Raw genomic sequence first — 24,674 nt, 5'->3', positions numbered from 1 at the left:
ACACATGGCTGTAAACTGCATTTCTTTGGTAGTGGGGAGGGATGCTGTGGGAAGAGACTCGGGAAAGTTCATAGGTTAAAAATCACAAGAACCACTGGTCTCATATATGATTTCATGTGAATCTTTCAGTCTCTCAAGTAAGGATTCTATAAGGTTCCGTTCATCTACGATGCCCACCAGCAAATGTTGCATCCCGTGATGATACTACACATCCCTATGTTATTTCGTAAGCATGATCTAATTTGAACCACATAGCACACTTGTGAGATGAGTAGGAAAGAGAAAAACAGCCCTATGTTACAGAGGCAAAGATAGGGATCCAAGGTATGTGGCACAGTCAAAACAGAACCTAAAGCTAGCACCCAGGTCCACAATTCCCATCAGTAATAACTTACATCAGTGCAAAAGGTCTTCTGTTATACTCTTAGCATATGACTTGGTGAAAACAGTCTTCTCAGTGAACTAAATTCTGCACAAGGAAATCAAGGCCCAACAATCTCATATCTTTGTTTATTTTAGGATTCATTCAAGTGTCAAATCTAAACAAGCTGGTTATCTCAACAGTGTCTGGCGAAGCAGGGCTGAGAGAATGTACACCATTAGCTCTTGAAACTTGTTACCGTGGAGCTCATGTTCCTAAGTTGTTTCTTTCTGTATAGACGGTAGAGGGTCATATTTTGAATCCAAGATAATCAGAGTATGGTGGACATAAAAGTAGTATGATTACGATACTACTTGGAAACCCCAGTATAAGTATGCAGTGTCCAAGGCACCAGGGGACAGATTGAGGGCAGAGGTGCCCCTGAGAAATGCTTAATTTCAGCATACAGAATAGCTAAATAACAACAAGTTTTATTTTTGACTTAAACTCTTACAAATGTATCACTGCTATAGCAACTATTAATGACAGTCTATTTTCATGATCCCTGATGGCGTTTCTAGCATGATTTTTAGAAAAAAAAAGTCAGAAAATTAAAAAAATAATGTAAAATAAGAGATACACTATGAAACTTCTGTCCACCATGTAACCAGCACCAGTTGTGCAACAGTTTACATTTTTGATGGTGATGATGTATTTGTTATCTTGCCAATGCTTTTCCAAATCCCAAGAAGTTCTTACTCAGAACTGTAGCTTCATTGCATGTAAGTCCTACAGTTTGTCCAGTGCAGACAGACTCCTAGGCAGGTGATCAGTCTAAAGAGAACTTTCTTTCAATCTCTCTAGATCACACACTATGGATATAAGAATAACCAAGAAATATGTCTAAGTATATTTTTAAATCTTAGGTTTGGTTCTCTGATCAAGTTAGGAGTGAGCCATCAGAACATTAAAGTATATATTTTCCTGACTATTTTAGATCTTCTCATTTTCCCTAGTAATCAATAATGAAAGATGATAGGAGGCAGTTGAATATATTTTAGCATTTCCAAATAGTGTTCTCTAGGTTAGTTCTAGAACACATAGGTGATATATGATATACAGATGCATATGAAGGGGAACAGATGTTATGTGATAAAATAAGTTTGAGAAAAAAATATAGCAAAGTTTTTCAGTATTTACCAGTACCTTTAATATGCTAATGAATGGATAATGTTTGAGAAGGAAACAGAATAGGCAGCTTTTCTTAAAACTATTTGAGCATACGAGCATTATTTTGCAGAGTGGTTCCAGAACCAAGATCTCATGGGTACACTTCGTCACATGAGCTTGGGAGTCATTCAGATCTGAGTTCCTGTACCAGCTCAGAATTGCTGTGCAGCCTTGAAAGAGTTGCTGAACTGCTCTAAGCCTCGATGTCTTGAGGTTAACAAAAGATCATTAAATTTAAAAATACTGGGGAAAACTGCATTATATCCTTGACATTCAAATGCAGCTTCACAAACCTCCAAATTTACTAATATCACTATAGGTATAATTTTCCCTTAGAAAATTTAGTAAAATAAATAAATACTCTCATTGGTGCTTTTACCACTTGTTACTTTATGGAAATGTTTTCAGCCTTCTTGCCTTTCCTAGAATCTCACGTCCATTAACAGCACTGGTATGCTAAATTTTTAACTCTCCCTGGATGAGCAATCTTACACTGACTGGAATGCTCTATGAAAAATCCCCCAATATTTTTTTTTTCCTGAAAACAAACATATGGTGGACTATGGGGGACTGGTTCATAGAATGTACTCTCATTAATCATTTTAAATTTCATAATTTTTATCATTTTTCTAAGAATTATCATTTTCTTAGCTGTTTTCTTTCTTGTCACTTCTGTCTAGATTAAGGCTGTCCAATAGAAATACAATATAAACCACAAAAGAAAGCCATACATATAATTTTAAATGTTCTAAAAGCCATATTACAAAAAAGATTTTTGAAAAACCAGGCAAAGTTAATTTTAACAATATATTTTATTTAACCCCAAATGTGCAAAATTTACTATTTATACCTGTAATCAATATAAAAATTACTAGTGAGAGAGTTTTCACTGTGTTCATACTAAGTACGTGAAATCTTCTGTGCATTTTACACTTACAGCACCTCTCCCTTGGGTTAGCCACAGTTCAAGGGTTCTGTGGCTACTGGCTACCTTGTTGGACAGCCCAGGTCTAGATCAACAGTCAGCTTTCTTCTGGGGGCCATTTTTCTACAGATACAATGTGTTTATCACTTCACAGTTATTGCATTTGCAAGGAAGAATGGAGAATGAAGAAACCATATTGTGATGTGGATACTGGCTCATTCCATAGTTAAGTAACTTAAATCCACAGAAGAGCTTGGTTGTACTAGGGATCAAATTACTACCTGTCATGAAGCCCCAGAGTTCCACGTAATAGCCCAAATCACAAAAGCCAAGGGGTTATTGTAATTGTTTTACAAGTAGAAAAAGCAATAATAGTGATCTGAAATTTTAAAAAAAGTTAAATTCTGCAAATATATGTTGAATACCAATTGCATACACGACACTTGGCTGGGTCTCGACAGATATTTCGGAATAGTTACTAGATATGAAGATATTTCAGAATAGTTACTTGATACTAGAAATCCAATTTTCCTCGCAGTGGTATGTATGTATGTACACACACAAATACACACATATATATCTAAATATATGCATATATGCACATATGCATGTACACATGCAGAGCATAAATTCCACCCATTCTAAAAGGGTCAGTGGTTGGTGATTGTTATTTTGTCTTTTTTTTTTTTTTAATAATGGGCACCATAGATAAAAAAACAGAGAATCAGTCTTGTTTCATAAACAAACTTCCTATTCACACTTAAATTTACCTTTGATGGAAAGAAATCTGTAGCCTACTCTTGTGAATAATGATAACTAGCACAAGCTGATTGCTTACCATATGCCAAGCACTGGTCTAAGGGCTATACATCCCTTATCTCTCTTAATACTCACGGCAGTTAATGACGTAGGTTCAGAGGCAACTGAAATAGAGTATATTTAAGAAATTTAATAAATGTCATACACTTGCAAATGGGAAAGCCACAATTTGAACAAAGGAATCTCTGTTCAACCATAAAGCTAAACTACTCACTTTAAACATGTGATGTTCTACACACTCTCTTTCTAGATAACAGTTTGTTGTCTAACAGGTACTTAAAAACAATATGGATATTTCTTATGAATTTAAATATTTCTGAAGATCTTAGTGGGAAAGAATTTTGTAAATACATAGTTTTATACTTAGCATTACCTCTCATTTTATATCATCGAGATCCATCCAGGAAAAGGCTCAGCTTCATTCTTTATCTCTGAAGAATTCCTGAATCTAAAACATATGGCATCTCATATCTGTGTCATTTCTCCCAGTGCATGCATTCATCTTTAATGTTGACGTTTTGTGGTCTAGTGGCTCTTGAGAAATGACAAATACCTTTCTCCTTTGAATTGTAAATTACCATATTTGGACTTGCTTCTTCATATAATTTTTACTAAGCCTTTTTATTTCTCTCATTTATTAAATTGAAACTTTAGAATGAACAAGTTTACCTTAGTAGTACCTAAATTTTTATTTGGACAATGTGGCAGGGTTTAAATTGCTAATAGTTGCACATAAACTAGTTGAACCAACTGGGCAAGTAAACAGCTCATTAATTTCACATTAATCCATTTGAGAGTAGACATTAGGGAGGTATCTTTCTCGGAACCCCAGAACACACATCATAAGGTAAGAATTAGTCTTCATCTTCATATCCATATTCCTGCTTATACTTACTTCCTGCTTATACTATACATACTTCCTGCTTATACTCAGAAGAATAATTCTTCTCCTTCTGAGTAGTAGTTATTATTAATAGTTATTATTATTCAGAAGAGTAATGTTAGCAACAGAGTCACTTTTGAAAGTCTGCCAACCCCCGATTTAAACAACAGATATCAGAGTTGAAAGCATACATTTGGAGACTTCATACATGTAGCAGATTATACGTTCTCAATAGGCATTTGTTCAATGAATGATGGAATTGAACATACGTTCAGAAGGACATTGAAGTGCTCTTTGATCTTTCCCAGGCTTGGTGTTGGTTTAATGAATGAATGCTTGAGGTATGGAGAAATATTTGGGCATAAATCCAGGGTCATTTATAGTTTTCTTACACCTCCATAATGCTACTTCTATAAACTTAGAGGGACACAGTAATTATACAGTCTATATACTCAATTTCACATGAGAAGGCTGAGACCCAGAGAAGTAACTTGCCTGATATATAATGAGCCAAGATAAGAATGGAAATCTCGTTCAGCTGGTTGCCAGTCTTCCATGCAAAAACTGATATAGTTCATATTTTGATCATCATATAAATGTAACCTAAAGAAACACTGTGTGTTGGGACTTCATCACAATGATAATAAAGAAAATTTATAGTAAAAATAAGAAATTATATTTTGCATGATGAAATAGATAATAAATGGTAGATAATTGAAGTCTGAGATTGGATTTGAGTATTAAACACTATATTATGTCTTCATACAATATACAGAATGGGTTATGGGAAGGACTTCTTTGCTGCGGGTGTTATAATAAAAAAATAACTTTCTACTTAGTCAGTCACTACTTAGTTTTCATTGCCAAACAAGGAAAACTGAAAGAGGCACTGGCCCATGCCTTCCCTTCACCTCTTAGTTCACTGACTGTCACCAATAGTAAAGGATAAATAAAATGCTTGAAAAGTGGCCAGTGATCATTAACTTTGTAACACAGACTTCCTGATATTTCTAATGGCGTAGGATGACAGCATTCTCTGAAGCATGACAAATTCGTCTCAGAGAATGGAAATGATACGGGTGGATGGGGCCAGATTTTCAGCCTCTCTAATTCTTACTTTAGATATGTCTCGGGACTCTTTTTCAGTGGCTTAAATCAGTCACGGAAAATGAAGATTCATTAACTAACTTTTTGATGCAAAATAAGATGCCTTGGCAACCTCATTCTGAGGTTTTTTTTAAAAAAAAATAGCTTACATTCTCCATGTTTCCTCTCAATAGTGTCATCTTAAGACTGCTTCTGTCAAGCAGGAGTAAATCATTAAATGCTGTAGATATGTATTTATTTTAAGTATTTACAGAAGTCCCCATGATTTCTTTCCAGTGTCTAAATATTTTGTTTGTGCATCAGTTTATGATATTATGAAATCTCTCCTACGCTAATAAGAATTAGGATTACTTTTGGATTCTACTAAAAGCATGACTTTTTCATACCGATTTCACATGGAGCAAGATATTTGTATTTTATGTGCAAAATTTACTTCATCTGAAGTGACTTACTCTAACATCTACATCCTAAAAACCCTTTCTACTCAAACTGGATTAGAAGCATCGACACCATCCTGGAGCTTGTCAGAGATGCAGTGTCAGGCCCTACCCTAGACCTACTCAGCCAGAACCGGCATTCTAACAAGATCCCCAGGAATTAAGTGTGTACATTCAGTTTTGAGAGGCCCTGGCCTAAGCCACAGAATTTAGTATTTGATTATAAGTTGCCTTGTTCTTTTCAGCAAAAGCCTAAGTACCCCTGCAGTTTCTGGTGCTGGGCCTAAGCTAGCTATTTATTCAAATATAGTAAAATGATTGAAAAAAAAGAAAGAAAAAACATTTCCAAGGTAAAAATAAGCCCTGAAAAACAGACCACGTCCTTTGTTTATTTTCCCAGGTTTATTTTGCTGTCAGATTCCTCCATAAGGCACCTTCTCAGAATAAGTTCCTCCAATGGAGGTTGAACTCCATCATGCCACGTGGATCAATCTGTATTCAATGAATATGGGGCTGATTATCTACTTAGAGGATGATCCTTGTCCCTAGCGATCCTCTTTCTGTCTGAATTTGGATATTTTGTACCTTGTTATCACCCTGGCAGCAGACAGGACAGCAGGGAGTTGAAAACTAAGATTAGTCATTTTGCTTTTCTTTAGTAGTTTGGCTGAAATGTGTGATAGGTTGAAATATTGGGTCAAATGAATCCTGTGGACTTTATCATGCCACATAATAAATTTTAATTTATCACTGATCAAACAATTAGCCATTTGAAGAAGCTATTTGCTTTGTATCGGAAACAATATCTTAGTGAACTGAAAAAATGAATACAACTTCTAGCCAGACCCAGGGAGTTACTTAGGCACTGAGAAAAGTTGGTTCTGAGGATTATATTTTAAGGAAAACCTCATTTCCGAGGAATCTAAAAGTAAATTTCAAATATAACAACATCCAGAAGCCACTAAGGCAGAGACTAAATTTTAAAAGAGAACATCATAAATCCTTAATTCCTTTCCCAATTTCTGACACTAACTTTTCAAAATTCATGATTTCAAGTATCTGTCTGGTAATAAAGTATATATTATTTCATGTCATGAAACCCCCAGAATACATTTATACTGCCATAACTTTCCTTTTTATTCTACCTAATATGCCACCAATTAGAGGACGTCAGGACTGGATTTTGAAAGCTTTAAGAAATAGGACCCACAGTTATTACACACGCTACATTTCTCCAATCATCTTTGAGAAATTAATGATTACATTTTGACATGGTACACACTGAACCTGGGTCAGCTTGCTTACTTGATAAACTAGAAGTAAGACTGATATCATCAATCAGTTTATGATGAACTTTAGAGGCAAAACAGGATTTTATATGTCAGCAGAATCTCGACATTAAAAAAATAATAATGACAAAGAAAGAGGAAAGAGAAGAAAAGAAGAAAAACTGCTTTAAGTGCATGAGTTGAAAAAAATCTTTGAAAAAAGCAATACAAATGTATTGTTTCTTGACTTACATTGCCTATGTATTAGCATGCTTAAACAGGTTAAGTTCACTTAGGAAACATCCAAGACAACTTTTCCAAGAAATAATTTATGGGAGAGAAAACCTGACTTAAACTCAGCACAAGATACATAACTAGAAATATAAAATAGGAGAAGGAAATTTTAAAATAGAAGATCACTAACTGATTTTGATAACAATGATTATTACTGGGCTGACAAATGTATATGGATAAAATGTAAGAATAAGATCATAGACGTAAACTAAATATGGGTCAAAGAGAGGGAAAGTTCTATTTCTGCACAACAGGCCAAATTTCCTACTATAGCCAGTTATTTCACAGTTATGTGTTATTCTTCATTAGGAGAAATACAGTGTGAATATCTCACTATTACCCACATCATTCCTGGAAAAACGGGTCCAATCAGGCAGAAGATCCATCTTTGTAAATAAAAGGTACTAGACAACATTGATCTTACTAAGTAATCATTTATTAAGATGCTGTCATTGAAAGTGGAATATCTCATTGGTGATGATGTGGAAAACTGGAACACTGCTTTGGGGATTATATAAAGGGTACAGTCACTTTGGAAATCTATCCGGCAATATCTGAAAACATACACGTAACCTACAACCCCAAAATTCTACTCCTTGAGATATACCGAACTTATGTGTATGCACACAAACTTACACATACTGCATGCAAATTTGTTTAACAAGTGACATATCCTAAAATGTTCAGAGCAGCTCCATTCATAGTTGCCTCAAACTGGAATACCCAAGTCTCCACCAACAATAGTAACTGGCAGTAAATTTACTCAATGCAATACTATGACAATGAGAAGAAGCAATCTATACCCACACAAAAGAATATGGATGAATCTCACTATCACATTGTTGACCAAAAGAAGCCAAATCAGAAGAGATTATATTGTATAATTCCATTCATAAAAGCATAAAACTGGCAAAACAAATCTATGCTCTTGGAAGTTAATATAGTGCTTATCTTTGGAATTAGAGTGACTGGAGGGAGGCATGAAGGGGTATCCTTGGGAGCTAGTATCCTTGGAAGCTGACTACTGGTTATATGAGTAAAATTGGTTAAGCATTTTTTTCTCACCTAGTAGCACATTCACACCTATAATAACCAATTAGAATCTCACAGAGTGCTAAGGGTTACATAGAAATAACTGGACATAGAAAGAGTCCAGTAACCAACACTGGGAAGGCGAGATACTTTTTTTTTTTTAAGTCATAGAGGGCTAACATAAACATTAAGCCTTTTAAGTTCATTCCAAAACACAAGATATTGTCTCCCCAGCCAATAGCTTCTTCTTCCCCTTTCTTGGCATTTCTGCAAGTCATATGTTCCTGATGTTTCTTGTCCCTGAGTATCTCAGCCAAGGCTTAGGAAAGCAGCACATACAACAGAAGTTGCAAGGGTCATTCTTATCCTTGACAAGGGAAGACAGGGCAAAACCATGCCCACTGGCAGCAGTACCACTGGCAACTTTGCTCAAGTCATTTTGAAGTTTATGACAAAGAGCTAAGGAAAGCTATGGCAGGGAAATATCTAGTCATTTTCTAGGAAACAGTAATATTATAAAAATAAAATGGTAATGTGAGTGATAAAATGTTTTCCTCTTGTAGTTCATCTGATATCAGGGCAGTGATACTTTGTATCACCCACAGATGAGAGCTTTTTGTAAAGTACAACCTAAAGATGGCAGAAGGATTTTCTTGTTATGTTTTTCTCTCCCCTAAAGTGACCACCCTTTCATTAGAGAATGTATTTATGTCATCAAGCTAATGTGATTCTTAAATAGGACATCAATCTTCCCTTTGGATGAGAACATTAATCAGATTCCGCTAGTTTTTCATTCTCTATCTAAACACTGCCATATGTAAAAAGAAAAATCTCTGAAAACCGTGGATACTGTACAGAGTTAAACCTCTCCTCCCAGCCAATCTACTTTGTTATCCTATATAAACAAATTCTGCCATTACATTCTGTTACTCATAACAATTTTCAGTAGATAGTCCACAAATCAATTAAAGACAAGTTAATTGCCAAGAGGGATCAAGCAACAAGCATTAGAAGCCTAATACTTAAAGGTACCATCCAAAAAATGTATGTGTTAGAGAAAAGTTTGGTTTGGCTAGCTTTCCTTCTAATCCAAGATTTTACATTTGTATGATTAGTTTTGAAGATCAAAAATTCATCACACTGAGACTTCCCTGGTGGTCCAGTGGTTAAGAATCTGCCTTTCAATGTGGGGGATGTGGGTTCAATCCCTGGTTGGGGAACAAAGATCTCACACACTGCAGGTCAACTAAGCACGCACGCCTCAACTAGAGAGCTCGCATGTCACAACTCGCATGTCACAACCGCAAAAAAAAAAAAAATACACTCTCTCCATTCAGCCACTTAATGTCTTTTGATTGGGCATTTAGTCCATTTACATTTAAAGTGGTTATTGAATGCATGTTCCTATTGCCATTTTGTAAATTGTTTTGGGGTTGTTTTTGTAGGTCTTTTTTGTTCCTTTCTTCTTCTTTTGTTCTCTTGTGATTTTTTTTTTGCGGTACGCGGACCTCTCACTGTTGTGGCCTCTCCCGTTGTGGAGCACAGGCTCCGGACGCGCAGGTTCAGCGGCCATGGCTCATGGGCCCAGCCGCTCCGCGGCATGCGGGGATCCTCCCGGACCGGGGCACGAACCCGTGTCCCCTGCATCGGCAGGCGGACTCCCATCCACTGCGCCACCAAGGAAGCCCTGTTCTCTTGTGATTTGATGACTATCTTTGTTGTTATGTTTGGATTCTTTTTTCGTTTTTGTGTGTGAATCTAGTATAGCTTCTTGGATTGTGTAAATCGCTCCTTCTCTTCCATCTCCTTATATTTCCGTGTATTTTTACAATAAAGGTGAAGCAAAGGCAAATTCACTCAAGAGATTGGAGTCTGATCTGACCAAGAACACAGTCAGTAATGAGGTCAATACCCATATGGTTTCATCAACTTGATGCAATCTAAGTGATGCCTTGTCTGCCTAGGACTGCAAATGTACCCATGGATGTATGGAATGAAAATGTTTCAACTTACATATTGACATTTTCTCCATGAAGGCTCCCTTGAGTTCCCCAAGCAGAATCTCCCATTGCAGTCCCTATTTTATTTCGTTTTGTTGTTTATTTTCTGCCTTCCTCCACTAGAAAGTAAGCTTTATGAGAACAAAGACCCATCCCCCAACTGCTTTCCTCTTCATTTTATCCCCAATATAAGGTAAATATTTTTACGTGTCTAATAAAGCACTAGGCACAGGGCTGTGCTGGAACCATCCACACTAGTTGGCAAAAGTGAACTGTTAAATTTTCAGGAGTATTTCTAAGTCAGTTGTTATACCTAGTGACTATAAAAATTAAATTATTTAAACTTACAATTAAATAAATTATGTTGAAAAGAATGGTGTTAAATATGCAAAACCCATCACTTAATAATTTGACTACACTTTACTATTATCTATGTTCTTGAGGTCATTTACGTCTATTGTACCTATATGTGCCATTCTGCATCTCTCGCCAACTGCATATTTAGTGAGATCTGTGGCTTGAAGTGGGCTGGTGCGAGAATTTTTGCCACAGAAATCAGCAAATACTACAAATAAGCTTTTTTGGTGTCTTCACAGAGAACTGGCTGTTAACATTTACCAGCATGCCACGGACCAGGCTTATCACTGGCATTTAACAAACAGTCTCTGAATGAATGCATTCGAGTGTTTTATTCATGGTCACGTTAGTTCTTACAGAGTGTGTTCCTCTAACCCAGCACAGAGTTCCTCTTTCTCAGGTTCACTCCCAGGCTTTCTTTTTGGAATGTCGCTTACACATTTGTTGCTCTCGGAATGTCTGTCTTTTGCATTAGATTGATTTCACCTACTTAAGAGCTAGAGTGGTCTTCCGGCTTTTCAATGCTGGGTGATGGGTTTGAGCTGATGAACTCTGACGTCTCTTCAGCTTTAACTCTCTGTGCCATGATACGGGGAAAGAAAGCAGAGTGTCCTTACTCATGTCAGGGGCCTAAAAACATTGGCTGATCGGTTCCATTCGTTCAATACATATACATCAAGCATCTACTATATGCCACACACCCTTCGAGGCACTGGCAATGCAGAGGTGGAAAAAAAGACAAAAATTGCGGCCACATGGAGCTTACATTCTAGTATGTATTACTACTAAGTAACTTTAATTTTAGTGTTGTCTACGTGCCAGGCATGACCTATGGCTAACACACTTAATCCTCACACCCTCTCATTTAACAGATAAGGCAGTCTGAAGTGAAGTAGCTTGACCAATGTCTCAGAGCTGTAAAAGTGTTGACATTTCAACCTCAGCAGTGCAGCTGGAGAGACAACCAGCTCTTAATCACCGTACCCGGCACCTTGTCAAGGTGACACTGCTTTTCTATGTGCAAGTTGCTTATAAGATAATTGTTTATAGGTGAGCTGTATTGTGCTATTCTGTAACCAAGAGTGGTTCCAATGATAGGGAAGTGTAGAAAGTGCTATTAAAGAGATGGTAGGCAGGCCAACTTTTATGTACATATTTCATTTAAGGGCACACTGGCCCTTTAAAGCAGACATTTTTATTTTCCACTTACAGACTAGGAATCTGCTAATGGAGGTTAGGGAATTACCCAGTTAAGAAAGCAGCAGAGCTGGCATTCAAGCTTGGTCTGTTTGGCTCTAAAGCCAAAGTCTCCCTCCTATACCCTGCCCCCTAACACAATGTGCAATGGTTGGTAACCATGATGTTATTCTCATAATGACTGCTGTGTTGCCTATAAGGAAACTATTTTACTCATCTTCAGTTTAGCTAATATTACTCACGATTTGGAATATCATTAAGAATGATGTTTCTACATTCAAGACAATGCCAACGGAATAAATAGGCATGAGACAGGATGAAGTTGACCTCTGTAGTTCAGAGAATCTTCTGGCTCCTCTGAACAGCTGGCCAAGGAGCAACATTTTGGTAGTAAAATACGACCATGACCAGTGTTTTTGGCCACAGGAAATAGGCTAGATGGAAGCTGATGAAGCAAAACTCAGGGAGAGGAGAGAAGCACATAAAATCACTGATTAGCTTCCTTTTTTTTCCCATAAGAAACACATATTTTGATGCGTTCGCTTAACACTACTTTAAGCCAATCTCAATTAGGTTAGAAGACTGTTCAGATATTATTATTTTTTTAATATATTTTTATACAGCAGGTTCTTATTGGTCATCAATTTTATACACATCAGTGAACACATGTCAATTCCAATCGCCCAATTCATCACACCACCACCACCACCCCCTCGCGGCTTTCCCCCCTTGGTGTCCATACGTTTGTTCTCTACATGTGTGTCTCAATTTCTGCCCTGCAAACCAGTTCATTTGTACCATTTTTCTAGGTTCCACATATATGCGTTAATATACGATATTTGTTTTTCTCTTTCTGACTTACACTTACTTCACTCTGTATGACAGTCCATCCACGTATCCACAAATGACCCAATTTCGTTCCTTTTTATGGCTGAGTAATACTCCATCGGATATATGTACCACATTTTCTTTATCTATTCGTCTGTCACTGGGCATTTAGGTTGCTTCCATGACCTGGCTATTGTAAATAGTGCTGCAGTGAATATTGGGGTGCATGTGTCTTTTTGAATTGTGGTTTTCTCTGGGTATATGCCCAGTAGTGGGATTGCTAAATCATATGGTAATTCTATTTTTAGTTTTCTAAGGAACCTCCATACTGTTCTCCATAGTGGCTGTATCAGTTTACACTCCCACCAACAGTGCAAGAGGGTTCCCTTTTCTCCACACCCTCTCCAGCATTTGTTGTTTGTAGATTTTCTGATGAAGCCCATTCTAACTGGTGTGAGGTGATACCTCATTGTAGTTTTGATTTGCATTTCTCTAATAATTAGTGATGTTGAGCAGCTTTTCATGAGCTTCTTGGCCATCTGTATGTCTTCTTTGGAGAAATGTCTATTAACGTCTTCTGCCCATTTTTGGATTGGGTTGTTTCCTTTTTTAATATTGAGCTGCATGACCTGTTTATATACTCTGGAGATTAATCCTTTGTCCGTTGATTCATTTGCAAATATTTTCTCGCATTCTGAGGGTTGCCTTTTCGTCTTGTTTATGGTTTACTTTACTGTGCAAAAGACTCTAAGTTTCATTAGGTCCCATTTGTTTATTTTTGTTTTTATTTCCATTACTCTAGGAGGTGGATCAAAAAAGATCTTGCTGTGATTTATGTCAAAGAGTGTTCTTCCTATGTTTTCCACTAAGAGTTTTATAGTATCCAGTCTTACATTTAGGTCTTTAATACATTTTGAGTTTATTTTTGTGTATGGTGTTACAGAGTGGTCTAATTTCATTCTTTTACATGTAGCTCTCCAGTTTTCCCAGCACCACTTATTGAAGAGACTGTCTTTTCTCCATTGTATATCCTTGCCCCCTTTGTCATAGATTAGTTGACCATAGGTGCTTGGGTTTCCCTCTGGGCTTTCTATCTTGTTCCATTGATCTATGTTTCTGTTTCTGTGCCAGTACCATATTGTCTTGATTACTGTAGCTTTGTAGTATAGTCTGAAGTCAGGGAGTCTGATTTCTCCAGCTTCATTTTTTTCCCTCAAGACTGCTTTGGCTATTTGGGGTCTTTAGTGTCTCCATACAAATTTTAAGATTTTTTGTTCTAGTTCCATAAAAAATACCATTGGTAATTTGATAGGGATTGCATTGAATCTGTAGATTGCTTTGGGAAGTATAGTCATTTTCACAATACTGATTCTTCCAATCCAAGAACATGGTATATCTCTCCATCTGTTGGTATCACCTTTAATTTCCTTCATCAGTGCCTTATAGTTTTCTACATACAGGACTTCTGTCTCCTTAGGTAGGTATATTCCTAGGTATTTTATTATTTTTGTTGCAGTGGTAAATGGGAGTGTTTTCTTAATTTCACTTTCAGGTTTTTCATCATTAGCGTATAGGAATGCAAGACATTTCTGTGCATTAATTTTGTATCCTGCAACTTTACCAAATTCATTGATTAGCTCTCATAGTTTTCTGGTGGCATCTTTAGGATTCTGTATGTATAGAATCATGTCATCTGTAAACAGTGACAGTTTTACTTCTTCTTTTCCAATTTGTATTCCTTTTATTTCTTTTTCTTTTCTGATTGCCGAGGCTAGGACTTCCAAAACTATGTTGAATAACAATGGTGAGAGTGGACATCCTTGTCTTGTTCCTGATCTTAGAGGAAATGCTTTCAGTTTTTCACCATTGAGAATGATGTTTGCAGTGGGTTTGTTGTATATGGCATTTATTATGTTGAGGTAGGTTCCCTCTATGCCCACTTTCTGGAGAGTGTTTATCATAAATCGGTGTTGAATTTTGTCAAAAGCTTTTTCTGCATCTATTGAGATGATCATATGGTTTTTATTCTTCAATTTGTTAATATGGTGTATCACATTGGTTGATTTGCATATATTGAAGAATCCTTGCATCCCCTGGGATAAATCCCACTTGATCATGGTGTATGATCCTTTTAATGTGTTGTTGGATTCTGTTTGCTAGTATTTTGTTGAGAATTTTTGCATCTATATTCATCAGTGATATTGGTCTGTAATTTTCCTTTTTCATAGTATCTTTGTCTGCTTTTGGTATCAGGATGATGGTGGCCTCAGAGAATGAGTTTGGGAGTGTTCCTTCCTCTACAATTTTTTGGAAGAGTTTGAGAAGGATGGGTGTTAGCTCTTCTCTAAATGTTTAACTGAATTCACCTGGGAAGCCATCTGGTCCTGGATTTTTGTTTGTTGGAAGATTTTTAATCACAGTTTCAATTTCATTACTTGTGATTGTTCTGTTCATATTTTCTATTTCTTCCTGGTTCAGTCTTGGAAGGTTATACCTTTCTAAGGATTTGTCCATTTCTTCCAGGTTGTCCATTTTATTGGCATGGAGTTGCTTGTAGTAGTCTCTTAGGATGCTTTGTATTTCTGCTGTGTCTGCTGTAACTTCTCCTTTTTCATTTCTAATTTTATGGATTTGAGTCCTCTCCCTCTTTTTCTTGATGAGTCTGGCTAATGGTTTACCAATTTTGTTTGTCTTCTCAAGGAACCAGCTTTTAGTTTTATTGATCTTTGCTATTGTTTTCTTTGTTTCTATTTCATTTATTTCTGCTCTGATCTTTATGATTTCTTTCCTTCTGCTAACTTTGGGTTTTGTTTGTTCTTCTTTCTCTAGTTCCTTTAGGTGTAAGGTTAGATTGTTTATTTGAGATTTTTCTTGTTTCTTGAGGTAGGCTTGTATAGCTATAAACTTCTCTCTTAGAACTTCTTTTGCAACATCCCATAGGTTTTGGATTGTCGTGTTTTCATTGTCATTTGTCTCTAGGTATTTTTTGATTTCCTCTTTGATTTTTTTTGGTAATCTCTTCGTTATTTAGTAAAGTAGTTTTTAGCCTCCATGTGTTTGTGTTTTCTATGTTTTTTCCTATGTAATTCATTTCTAATCTCATAGCATTGTGGTCAGAAAAGATGCCTGAGTGATTTCTATTTTCTTAAATTTACTGAGGCTTGACTTGTGACTAAAGATGTGATGTTTCCTGGAGAATGTTCCATGTACACTTGAGAAGAAAGTGTAATCTGCTGTTTTTGGATGGAATGTCCTATAAATATCAATTAAACCTATCTGGTCCATTGTGTCATTTAAAGCTTCTGTTTCCTTATTTATTTTCATTTTGGATGATCTGTCCATTGGTGTAAGTGAGGTGTTAAAGTCCCCCACTATCATTGTGTTACTGTCGATTTCCTCTTTTACAGGTGTTAGCAGTTGCCTCATGTATTGAGGTGCTCCTATGTTGGGTCCATATATATTTATAATTGTTACATCTTCTTCTTGGATTGATCCCTTAATCATTATGTAGTGTCCTTCCTTGTCTCTTGTAACATTCTTTATTTTAAACTCTATTTTATCTGATATGAGTATTGCTACTCCAGATTTCTTTTGATTTCCATTTGCATGGAATATCTTTTTCCATCCCCTCACTTTCAGTCTGTATGTGTCCCTAGGTCTGAAGTGGGTCTCTTGTAGACAGCATATATATGGGTCTTGTTTTTGTATCCATTCAGCAAAGCCTGTGTCTTTTGGCTGGAGCATTTAATCCATTAACGTTTAAGGTAATTATCTATATGTATGTTCCTATGACCGTTTTCTGAATTGTTTTGGGTTGTTTTTGTAGGTCTTTTTCTTCTCTTGTGTGTCCCACTTAGAGAAGTTCCTTTAGCATTTGTTGTAGAGCTGGTTTGGTGGTGCTAATTCTCTTAGCTTTTGCTTGTCTGTAAAGCTTTGATTTCTCCATCGAATCTGAATGAGATCCTTGCCGGGTAGAGTAATCTTGGTTGTAGGTTCTTCGCTTTCATCACTTTAAGTATATTATGCCACTCCCTTCTGGTTTGTAGCGTTTCTGCTGGGAAGTCAGCTGTTAACCTTATGGGAGTTCCCTTGTATGTTATTTGTCTTTTTTCCCTTGCTGCTTTCAGTAATTTTTCTTTTTCTTTAATTTTTGCCAATTTGATTACTATGTGTCTCGGTGTGTTTCTCCTTAGGTTTATCCTGTATGGGACTCACTGTGCTTCCTGGACTTGGGTGGCTATTTCCTTTTCCATGTTAGGGAAGTTTTCGACTATAATCTCTTCAAATATTTTCTTGGGTCCTTTCTCTCTCTCTTCTCCTTCTGGGACCCCTATAACATGAATGTTGTGGCATTTAATGTTGTCCCAGAGGTCTCTTAGGCTGTCTTCATTTCTTTTCATTCTTTTTTCTTTTTTCTGTTCTGCAGCAGTGAATTCCACCATTTTGTCTTCCAGGTCACTTATCCGTTCTTCTGCCTCAGTTATTCTGCTATTGATTCCTTCTAGTGTATTTTTCATTTCAGTTATTGTATTGTTCATCTATGTTTGTTTGTTCTTTACTTCTTCTAGGTCTTTGTTAAACATTTCTTGCATCTTCTCGATCTTTGCCTCCATTGTTTTTCCAAGGTCCTGGATCATCTTCACTATCATTATTCTGAATTCTTTTTCTGGAAGGTTGCCTACCTCCACTTCATTTAGTTGTTTTTCTGGGGTTTTATCTTGTCCCTTCATCTGGTACAGGTACATAGCCCTCTGCCTTTTCATCTTGTCTATCTTTCTGTGAATGTGGTTTTTGTTCCACAGGCTGCAGGATTGTAGTTCTTCTTGCTTCTGCTATCTGCCCTCTGGTGGATGAGGCTATCTGTTCTGATATTATTTGATAACTTTATATTTTGATCGATCACTAAGCCCTGTTCTACACCAAATTTACAAGTGTTCTTTCTTCAGAGGAAGATTCTGAGTTGAGTTAAATGAGGCAATTTAGTCTATTGGAATGACACCTCTCATTTTGGAACTTCTCCTTGTGTGGTGATGAGAAGATGTGATCAAGAAACGGGAGGTGACCAAGTGACTAGAAGTCTAGCCTCTAGGACAGCCTGCCAAGGTTCAAACTTGGGCAAGTTTCTGAAACTCTCTCTGCCCAGTTTCCTTATCTGTAAAAAAAAGGCAATGCCAGTCCCCCTTGTGTGGTTGTTTTGTGGGATGAAATAAGATAATGTATGTAGAGCCCTGGGAACACTGTCTGGCACATAATAAGTTCCCAATACAATTTAAAACTTATTACTCTTACTCTGGACTTCTGACCACATGTGTGTTGTGTAGCCTCTGATCCCTGAACCTGCAATTCTTCTCTTATTTGGTGGTAATTATATCCACCCTCTTCACTTACCCTAAAAAATTGAATGAGATGAGCTACGGAACAGAACACTAAAAGGAGCAGTTATTAACATCTGTTACATCTGAAAAGCTTTCCAAAAAAATTTTTTTAATGCCATGCAACAGGAGGTGCTAATGTGATACTTAGAAAGTTATGTCCTAGCTTACTGATTTGTGGGTGGCGCTCCTTTCTCTTTCTCAGACTTGGGCTCTAGCCAGCATTTTCTAGTGGGCAAACTGAGGTTTAATTTGACAGCTATTGATGTGCTACACTTCCGTTTCAGTTGGAACAAAGAGTAGCTAAGAGACAGTATTTTCCAATTGTCCCTGCAAGTAACTGCTACTTAAAAATCTCCAGATCAAAGTTGTGGATTTGAGCATAACTGTCCAAGATTTGCACAGGAGGTGATTTAAGTTTATCTGGGGTTGTTTGTTTCTGCAAATAGTCAATAATGTAGTATACTCCATGACGCCTATTAGTGTAAGGGGCAGGAAAACTAGAGCATACTTTGTTTCTGACCTGTGGCACGTTAGTGAAATCACCTCTACCCTGCACTTCAAGGTACCTTGGATGGTGTTCTCCTCTATTTGTACAATACCCACTCCACAGTCCCCATATAATATGTTCCTTTTAACATTCCTTTTTGAGAAGACAGAAAGCAGAAAGTTTTGTGATTTGTTCTGGTTGGAAGACAAGACCATCTCTAGAAGAGTAACTTGTTATTTCAAGTTTCCTCGACTGTTACTATAACTTTAAACAACAACATTTTTAAAAAACAAAATGTCCTAGTGTTCCCTTGGGGAGTTGTCAGAGCCCGCCAATCTGCTAAGTACTAGCTCCTTGTTCGTTCTTCGCTTCCCATATCATTTTCTTCCCAATTTTTTCAGGTACTATATTCAAACCTTCAACGTGAGTTCACTCACTGACATTATTTTCTCAAATCTAACATAAGCACATCATTCCCCCCACTCTCTCCTCTAAGACAGACACGAGAGGTGTGGCTCTAAAGTAATGATTGATTCTTATTCCAGGTCCACAGAGGAAAATTAGCCTCCTTAGGATGTAATCCTCTTTCTCTCTCTGTCTGTCTCTGACTCTCTCTGTTTCCACATCAAGTGAAACTTAGCTTAATAAGCTACATATTAATTATATTTGGCTTTCTCTGTAAGTACATTTTACCAATAAAAGGCAAAAACTCGCCACCGCTGAAAAATGACTTTCAAATCTACTTTAAGCATAACTACCCAAGGTTGTATTTCTCAGGGATCAACACTCATCAAATACATATGATTTACTGTTACTTTAAAAAATCAGACTCTTTACAGACTTGGCTTTTCTTCATCCTGAATGCCACCAGGGAGTGAAAACAATGCCAGAGACAAATATTCCAGCTTAAACCCAAGTGTATCACCAGTATCATGTGTAATATCCATTCAATCTTCAAAGAAAAAAATAACACTCTACTAGACACGTGTGGGGATTTTACAAAATACAAAATTATTTTTATTAAAGAAACCAACTTGTAAAGGAGAAACTCAACAAAGAAATGTTGGTTAACACCTAGTTATTTCAGTTGCTTCAATAGTGGAATTATGTGTAAAGCCTCTCAAAGGTCAAGATAAGCTTAAGTTACTTCCATGTTTTAAAGATGTGTGTGTGTGTGTGTGTGTGTGTGTGTGTGTGTGTGTGTGTACACATACATAAATACTTCGACTCATGGTGCATTTGAGGTGGTGTGGTCTGTTAAAAGTTTAAAGCTGTACAACAAGCATCTTTTTTTCATTATTGTCAGTATATTGCTGGGACTGGATGCATACTCTCTTTTTTTTAAGCACTGAGAGATCTCTGAAAATGTGACATGAGAGTGTCCAACTGCTGTCCTAGCTCCTTAACCTTCCACTGGACTCCTGGCCTATGATAGGCCCTGATCATATCAGCAAGTTGATTTTACAAATAAAAGGGTGACACCAACTAAGAGAGTGTAGCAAGATGCTTCATCGAACATGCATTAATGGCATTCTGCTCGCATGTAAGGGAGCCTCTGGCCTCAAGGAATTTATAGTCCACAGGGAGAGAGAAAATAGGATCCACGGAACAATGAAAACAGTACATATAAAAAATTAATTATTTTATGGGCAATTAATATTCAAATTAAAAGCAAATATATGAGGGACAAAGTCTCTCAGGTTTCAAAGGAGATTGGCCCATGATGGCTATTCTGGATGTCACTCTCACCTCTTAAACTCATTATGAAAGAAACTTGTTAGAACTACAAACACAGGGCATTTAAATACATAGAAAACTCATCCTTAGACATTCCAGTGTTTGTTGTATTTCTGAAAGGATTAAATTGACCAAGGAAAAGGAAAATATCTTTGGCATACCAAGAAGGCAAATTTCATAATATGTCTACAAATCATACAGTAGAGCTTAAACTCTGCATTTCCTGAGATTTCTGAAATTCTTTAGTCCAACACACTATTGTTTTCACCTTACCCAGCAGTTTGATATTTATATTTAGAAACTTGTTATCAGATCTCAACGATAAGAAGTGTCTAGAAACTACCATCTATTGGAAATATGTACAGTAATGCTTACAAATCTTTGATGAGCATACATCTTAGCCCATAATAAGCATGAGATGCAAATAATAAACATGAGAAGTGCATTCAGTAGAAAGTAAAGCACAGAGTAGGCATATAATTTCTAATGTTGAAGCAGGTCTTAACTGTAACAAAGTAACATAATTAATAAAAATAAATGGTATTTATTTTGTTTTGAAGTAGAAGTACATCTAGTAGTAAGGAAGTACTACTTACACCTTTAACTGCCAAATTTTATTTACCCCTTTCAAAGTTTGCTTATGCATTTTTACTAGGGAATTTTGTAATTTGATTCCTTTGATTTTATAGCTCCCTAAAATATTCCAAGGGTACTATCTTTCACACTGTCTAAAACAAATAAATAATTCTTGTGAATTATTTTAATCTAAACTTTGAATATTTTCTATGAGAGTAAATCAGAACACATTTTAATCCAAATTTAACACATACTTTTATAAAGGCCTGGTAGTTTCTACATATGTTACATTTGGTCTAAAGAAGGAAGACCTATTCTTGAGATTTTGCAGACAATTTCACCTCCATTTGCTATTGGTGAAATAGCTTGCGGTGCTACAGACTAACCAATCAGAAACAAAAACTGTGTGAAGAATCAATCTTTTTTCTTGTAAATATCTAAAACACTAGAGCAAAGAAGGAAATCAAGGATTTTTCTGTCTTCTGTTTTTCCTAGTTATTTGATCAAAATAAGCTAACTTGGATGTAAAGCAAAGCTGTAACTGACAATTTATTGAGGTCAAGAGGTCAACATTTTTCATATGGTTTCTATAGAAATCTTTAGACATAACAGATTAATAACATATACACTTCAATTTCATAGTTTCTATTTCTCCTGGGCAACATTAAAACTCTGAACTACAACCTAGACCACAGAGATAGTTTCCACTTTTCCATGTGAATGTGACCTGAAACACTTAAAAACAACACAGCAGTGTTTTGTTGTTGTTGCTTGTTTGTTTGCTGAATCAAACTAGAACCCTTTCCTTACATTTAAAGGGTTAACTGAAGATTAGTATGACCAATTCTGGCTACATTAAGTCCATTCGGCTGGCTAACACACTTCTTTTCCAGATACCAGTCACAGGAATGCTTTTATAAGTTCACCATTTAACTCTCAAAATCAGCTTTTAGAGTTAGTCAATTTCCTTCTACTTCTGTGGGTTCCCAAATACCCCTGACTATGTTAAGGTTCACATCTTCTTAGCTCCTATTCTGTACACTACCAATTCATCCTGCTAATGTAATGTAGTATAGGAAACAGAAATTAAACAGATCAACACAGGGCAAAGACTTGTTTGCAGGGGGCCTAAAGCTACAGAGGCTGATGAAAAAAGAAAACTCTTCCCAGCCACAAAAAGAAAGAGCAATACCTGTAGGACTTTGAGAAACGCAATCTTGATTTGACTCTTGTGGAGGGTCCTGGCACTGTGACTCCCCGAAGATCCCAAACAAAAGCCATGTGTAAAGAAGTTGGCAGGATCGCTGGCAAGTCAGAGTGGATGCAGGGCCCTGGGGCCGGATGGCACCTGGAGGACCAGGAGGTACTTGTGGCCAAGGGAGGGCATTTCCTCTGTGCGGTGCTCTGTGTTGCCAGGGACGTGGCGGGTGGCTGAAGCAGGACTGGAAGAGGTGGCTGGGACTTCCTGCTGCGTGACACTCGCCCTTTGCGACAGAGCTTGCTTCACTTCGACTTTATCTCGTTAATAACGTGAGAAACGCTCCCTTGCAAATTTGTTTTTAAATATAGCCCTGATTAAACAGCAGTCACATGCCACTCCTGGAAAGCACAACACGCACTCACACACACACCCACACACGCACACTGTGAAAGGCATGATTGAAGTGTGAAGTTTAAGAAAAAAAAGTAAACAGAGGGCCTTTGTTTAAAAAAAAAAAAAAAAAAGTAAATACATGCCCATGACTGGGAAATTCAACAGAGATTTACTAACTTTCACACAACTAGCCGCCAAATATCATTTTCCTTATTTCAACTTCTCTTAGAAACAGGGATGTACATAGTTATTAGCAAACCTCACACAAGGATTTAATGGTCTTGAAAGACCAGCGCCTCCTTGCAAGTCAGCTTGAGAAGAAAGCAGGCAGGTCACTTTCAGTGCTTTTGGCAGCTTTTCCCTCAAGGAGATACTGTGTCACCTTGGAAAGTGAGTTATAATGCATGACTTTGACGACAGAGATCAATTTTCTTGTTCATTTTCCACTCCCTAAAATCATTTCTTAACTGTCTGATAAGTCTCTTAAAACAAACTTCTTTCAAATGAAATAAATGATGGAAGCCACATAGAGCCCTTCACATGTTTTAAGAGTCCAGCACATCTCAGTGAGGCATCTATTTCAAGAGTATGCTTCAGGAGTCAAAGGACCCCAGTGCTGTCGTAGGTCCTCACCACCAAGTGCTATTTAATGTTAACAATGTGGCATAATTCCACCAGTCCCTGTCCAAACACTGCCCCGCCTGTGACCTCAACTATAAACCAAGGCAGAACTCCACTTCTCTGGGATAAGATTAGAGAGGTGTGGAGTGCCCAGCAGTGATTTAACTCCCTCTGGACTGGACAAATATAACCAATAGTTGAGCTTGGTAAGCATCACCACGTCTGCCAAATTTTGAGACCCCCTGTAGCCAAACTATCTCTTCTTATATACCCAAGGGGTCCAAACTATTCCTGTAGTTTCTGTAAAAGCTCAAGTCAGTAAACATGACACTTATTTTCATGACAGCATCCAGCACACCAGGGGTTCCTGAGAACACTACAGGTTCCATATCAGGCTCGGGAATGAGTAATAGAAAACGTTTTTACGGTTTCACCTCTGTGTTATCTGACAGATGGGCTAAAAGAGGGTGAGTGATAGCTGACTGAACAGCGGCGACCTTGGAGAAGCCAGAAGTTCAAAACTAAACACAGTCTCTCCGAATCAACTAGCAATATTTTCATGCTTCATAAACTATACCCTTTTGTATGTGGATCCCCATTTCACAGGAGCAAGACTGGTGGTCACCTTCCTGGTATTCTTTGAAAGGACAGAGAAAATGTCCATACCTACCCCAGCCTGCCCTTCTGGTGTATGAAATTCCACCATTAGCACTTTATTCCCGTATTCTATTTAATTCCCATGTCAGCACAGCTCTTAGGAAGTGCAAACATTCCTGGAAGAGCTGACACAGAGCTGAACAAGTCGGGGTTGAACAGAATGGCTTCATCTGAGACTGAAGCCAGACAGTGGAAGAAAACTGGGAGTCTGGGTGAAGAGGGGGGATGTCTCTGAAAACTGGTAGAGTGGGAGGTGGATTGGCATGAAGGGAGGGAGGGGGGTGGACACAGAACAAGTAAGAGAATAGGAGGGAAGGTACTGGCGAAGAGTTCCTTCATTCACCTTCCATGCAATACAAAGCTCTCATTTTATCCAGTGGCATTTCAAATTTTGTAGGACAAATAGCATCACTGGTTTTTAAATACGAAAGCCACAGTCCATATATACAACACTGGAAGCAGAAAAATATTGTTTGCATTGTTAGCCCAAACGCACTTGTCAAGGCAAGATGGACCCTGTCTTCCCAGCCAGGCTAAAGCCAGCAACACGCATTTTGACGGATGCTTGTCTTTGTTCATACCAATTTACATTTTGAAAAGAATGTTCTGTTAATTGATATCTAATTGATGAAGTATAAAGGCATAATAATAATGCACAATGAAGGTTTTATAGAATGTCTACCTTCTTCTGAAAGAAATTGAAGGAGATGCAGAGTTGTCTTTTTCATTATTGCCGAAACGTTTCTTCTTTTCCCTCTCTGCTTCTTGAAAGCAGATATCCAGAACAGTTAAGCAAGATCAAAACAATGGAACTATAAATGTGAAATGATGAGCAGAAAAATGGAAACTTTGGTCCTTTTTCCTAATGTGAAATTAGATAAAGATACAA

The 24,674-nt window shown here is 37.3% G+C and overlaps 1 protein-coding gene across 7 annotated transcripts in view; it reads right to left on the bottom strand.

Moving 5' to 3' along the window:
• PDE4D (phosphodiesterase 4D) overlaps window positions 1-24,674 on the bottom strand; it is a 1,151,628-nt gene that overhangs the window by 343,051 nt on the left and 783,903 nt on the right. Inside the window, exon 1 of one of the 7 annotated variants that reach the window (XM_032626896.1) lies at window positions 22,106-22,517. The exons of the other annotated variants lie outside the window; for them this stretch is intronic. Coding sequence (XP_032482787.1) covers window positions 22,106-22,194 — 89 coding nt within the window. The 5' untranslated portion in view covers window positions 22,195-22,517. Of the gene's footprint in view, window positions 1-22,105; window positions 22,518-24,674 lie in introns of those variants that run through there. 7 annotated transcript variants of the gene reach the window in all.

This window comes from Phocoena sinus, chromosome 3 (assembly GCF_008692025.1).
Source record: "Phocoena sinus isolate mPhoSin1 chromosome 3, mPhoSin1.pri, whole genome shotgun sequence".
Lineage (NCBI taxonomy): Eukaryota > Metazoa > Chordata > Mammalia > Artiodactyla > Phocoenidae > Phocoena > Phocoena sinus.
This window is presented reverse-complemented; position numbering and strand designations above follow the sequence as displayed.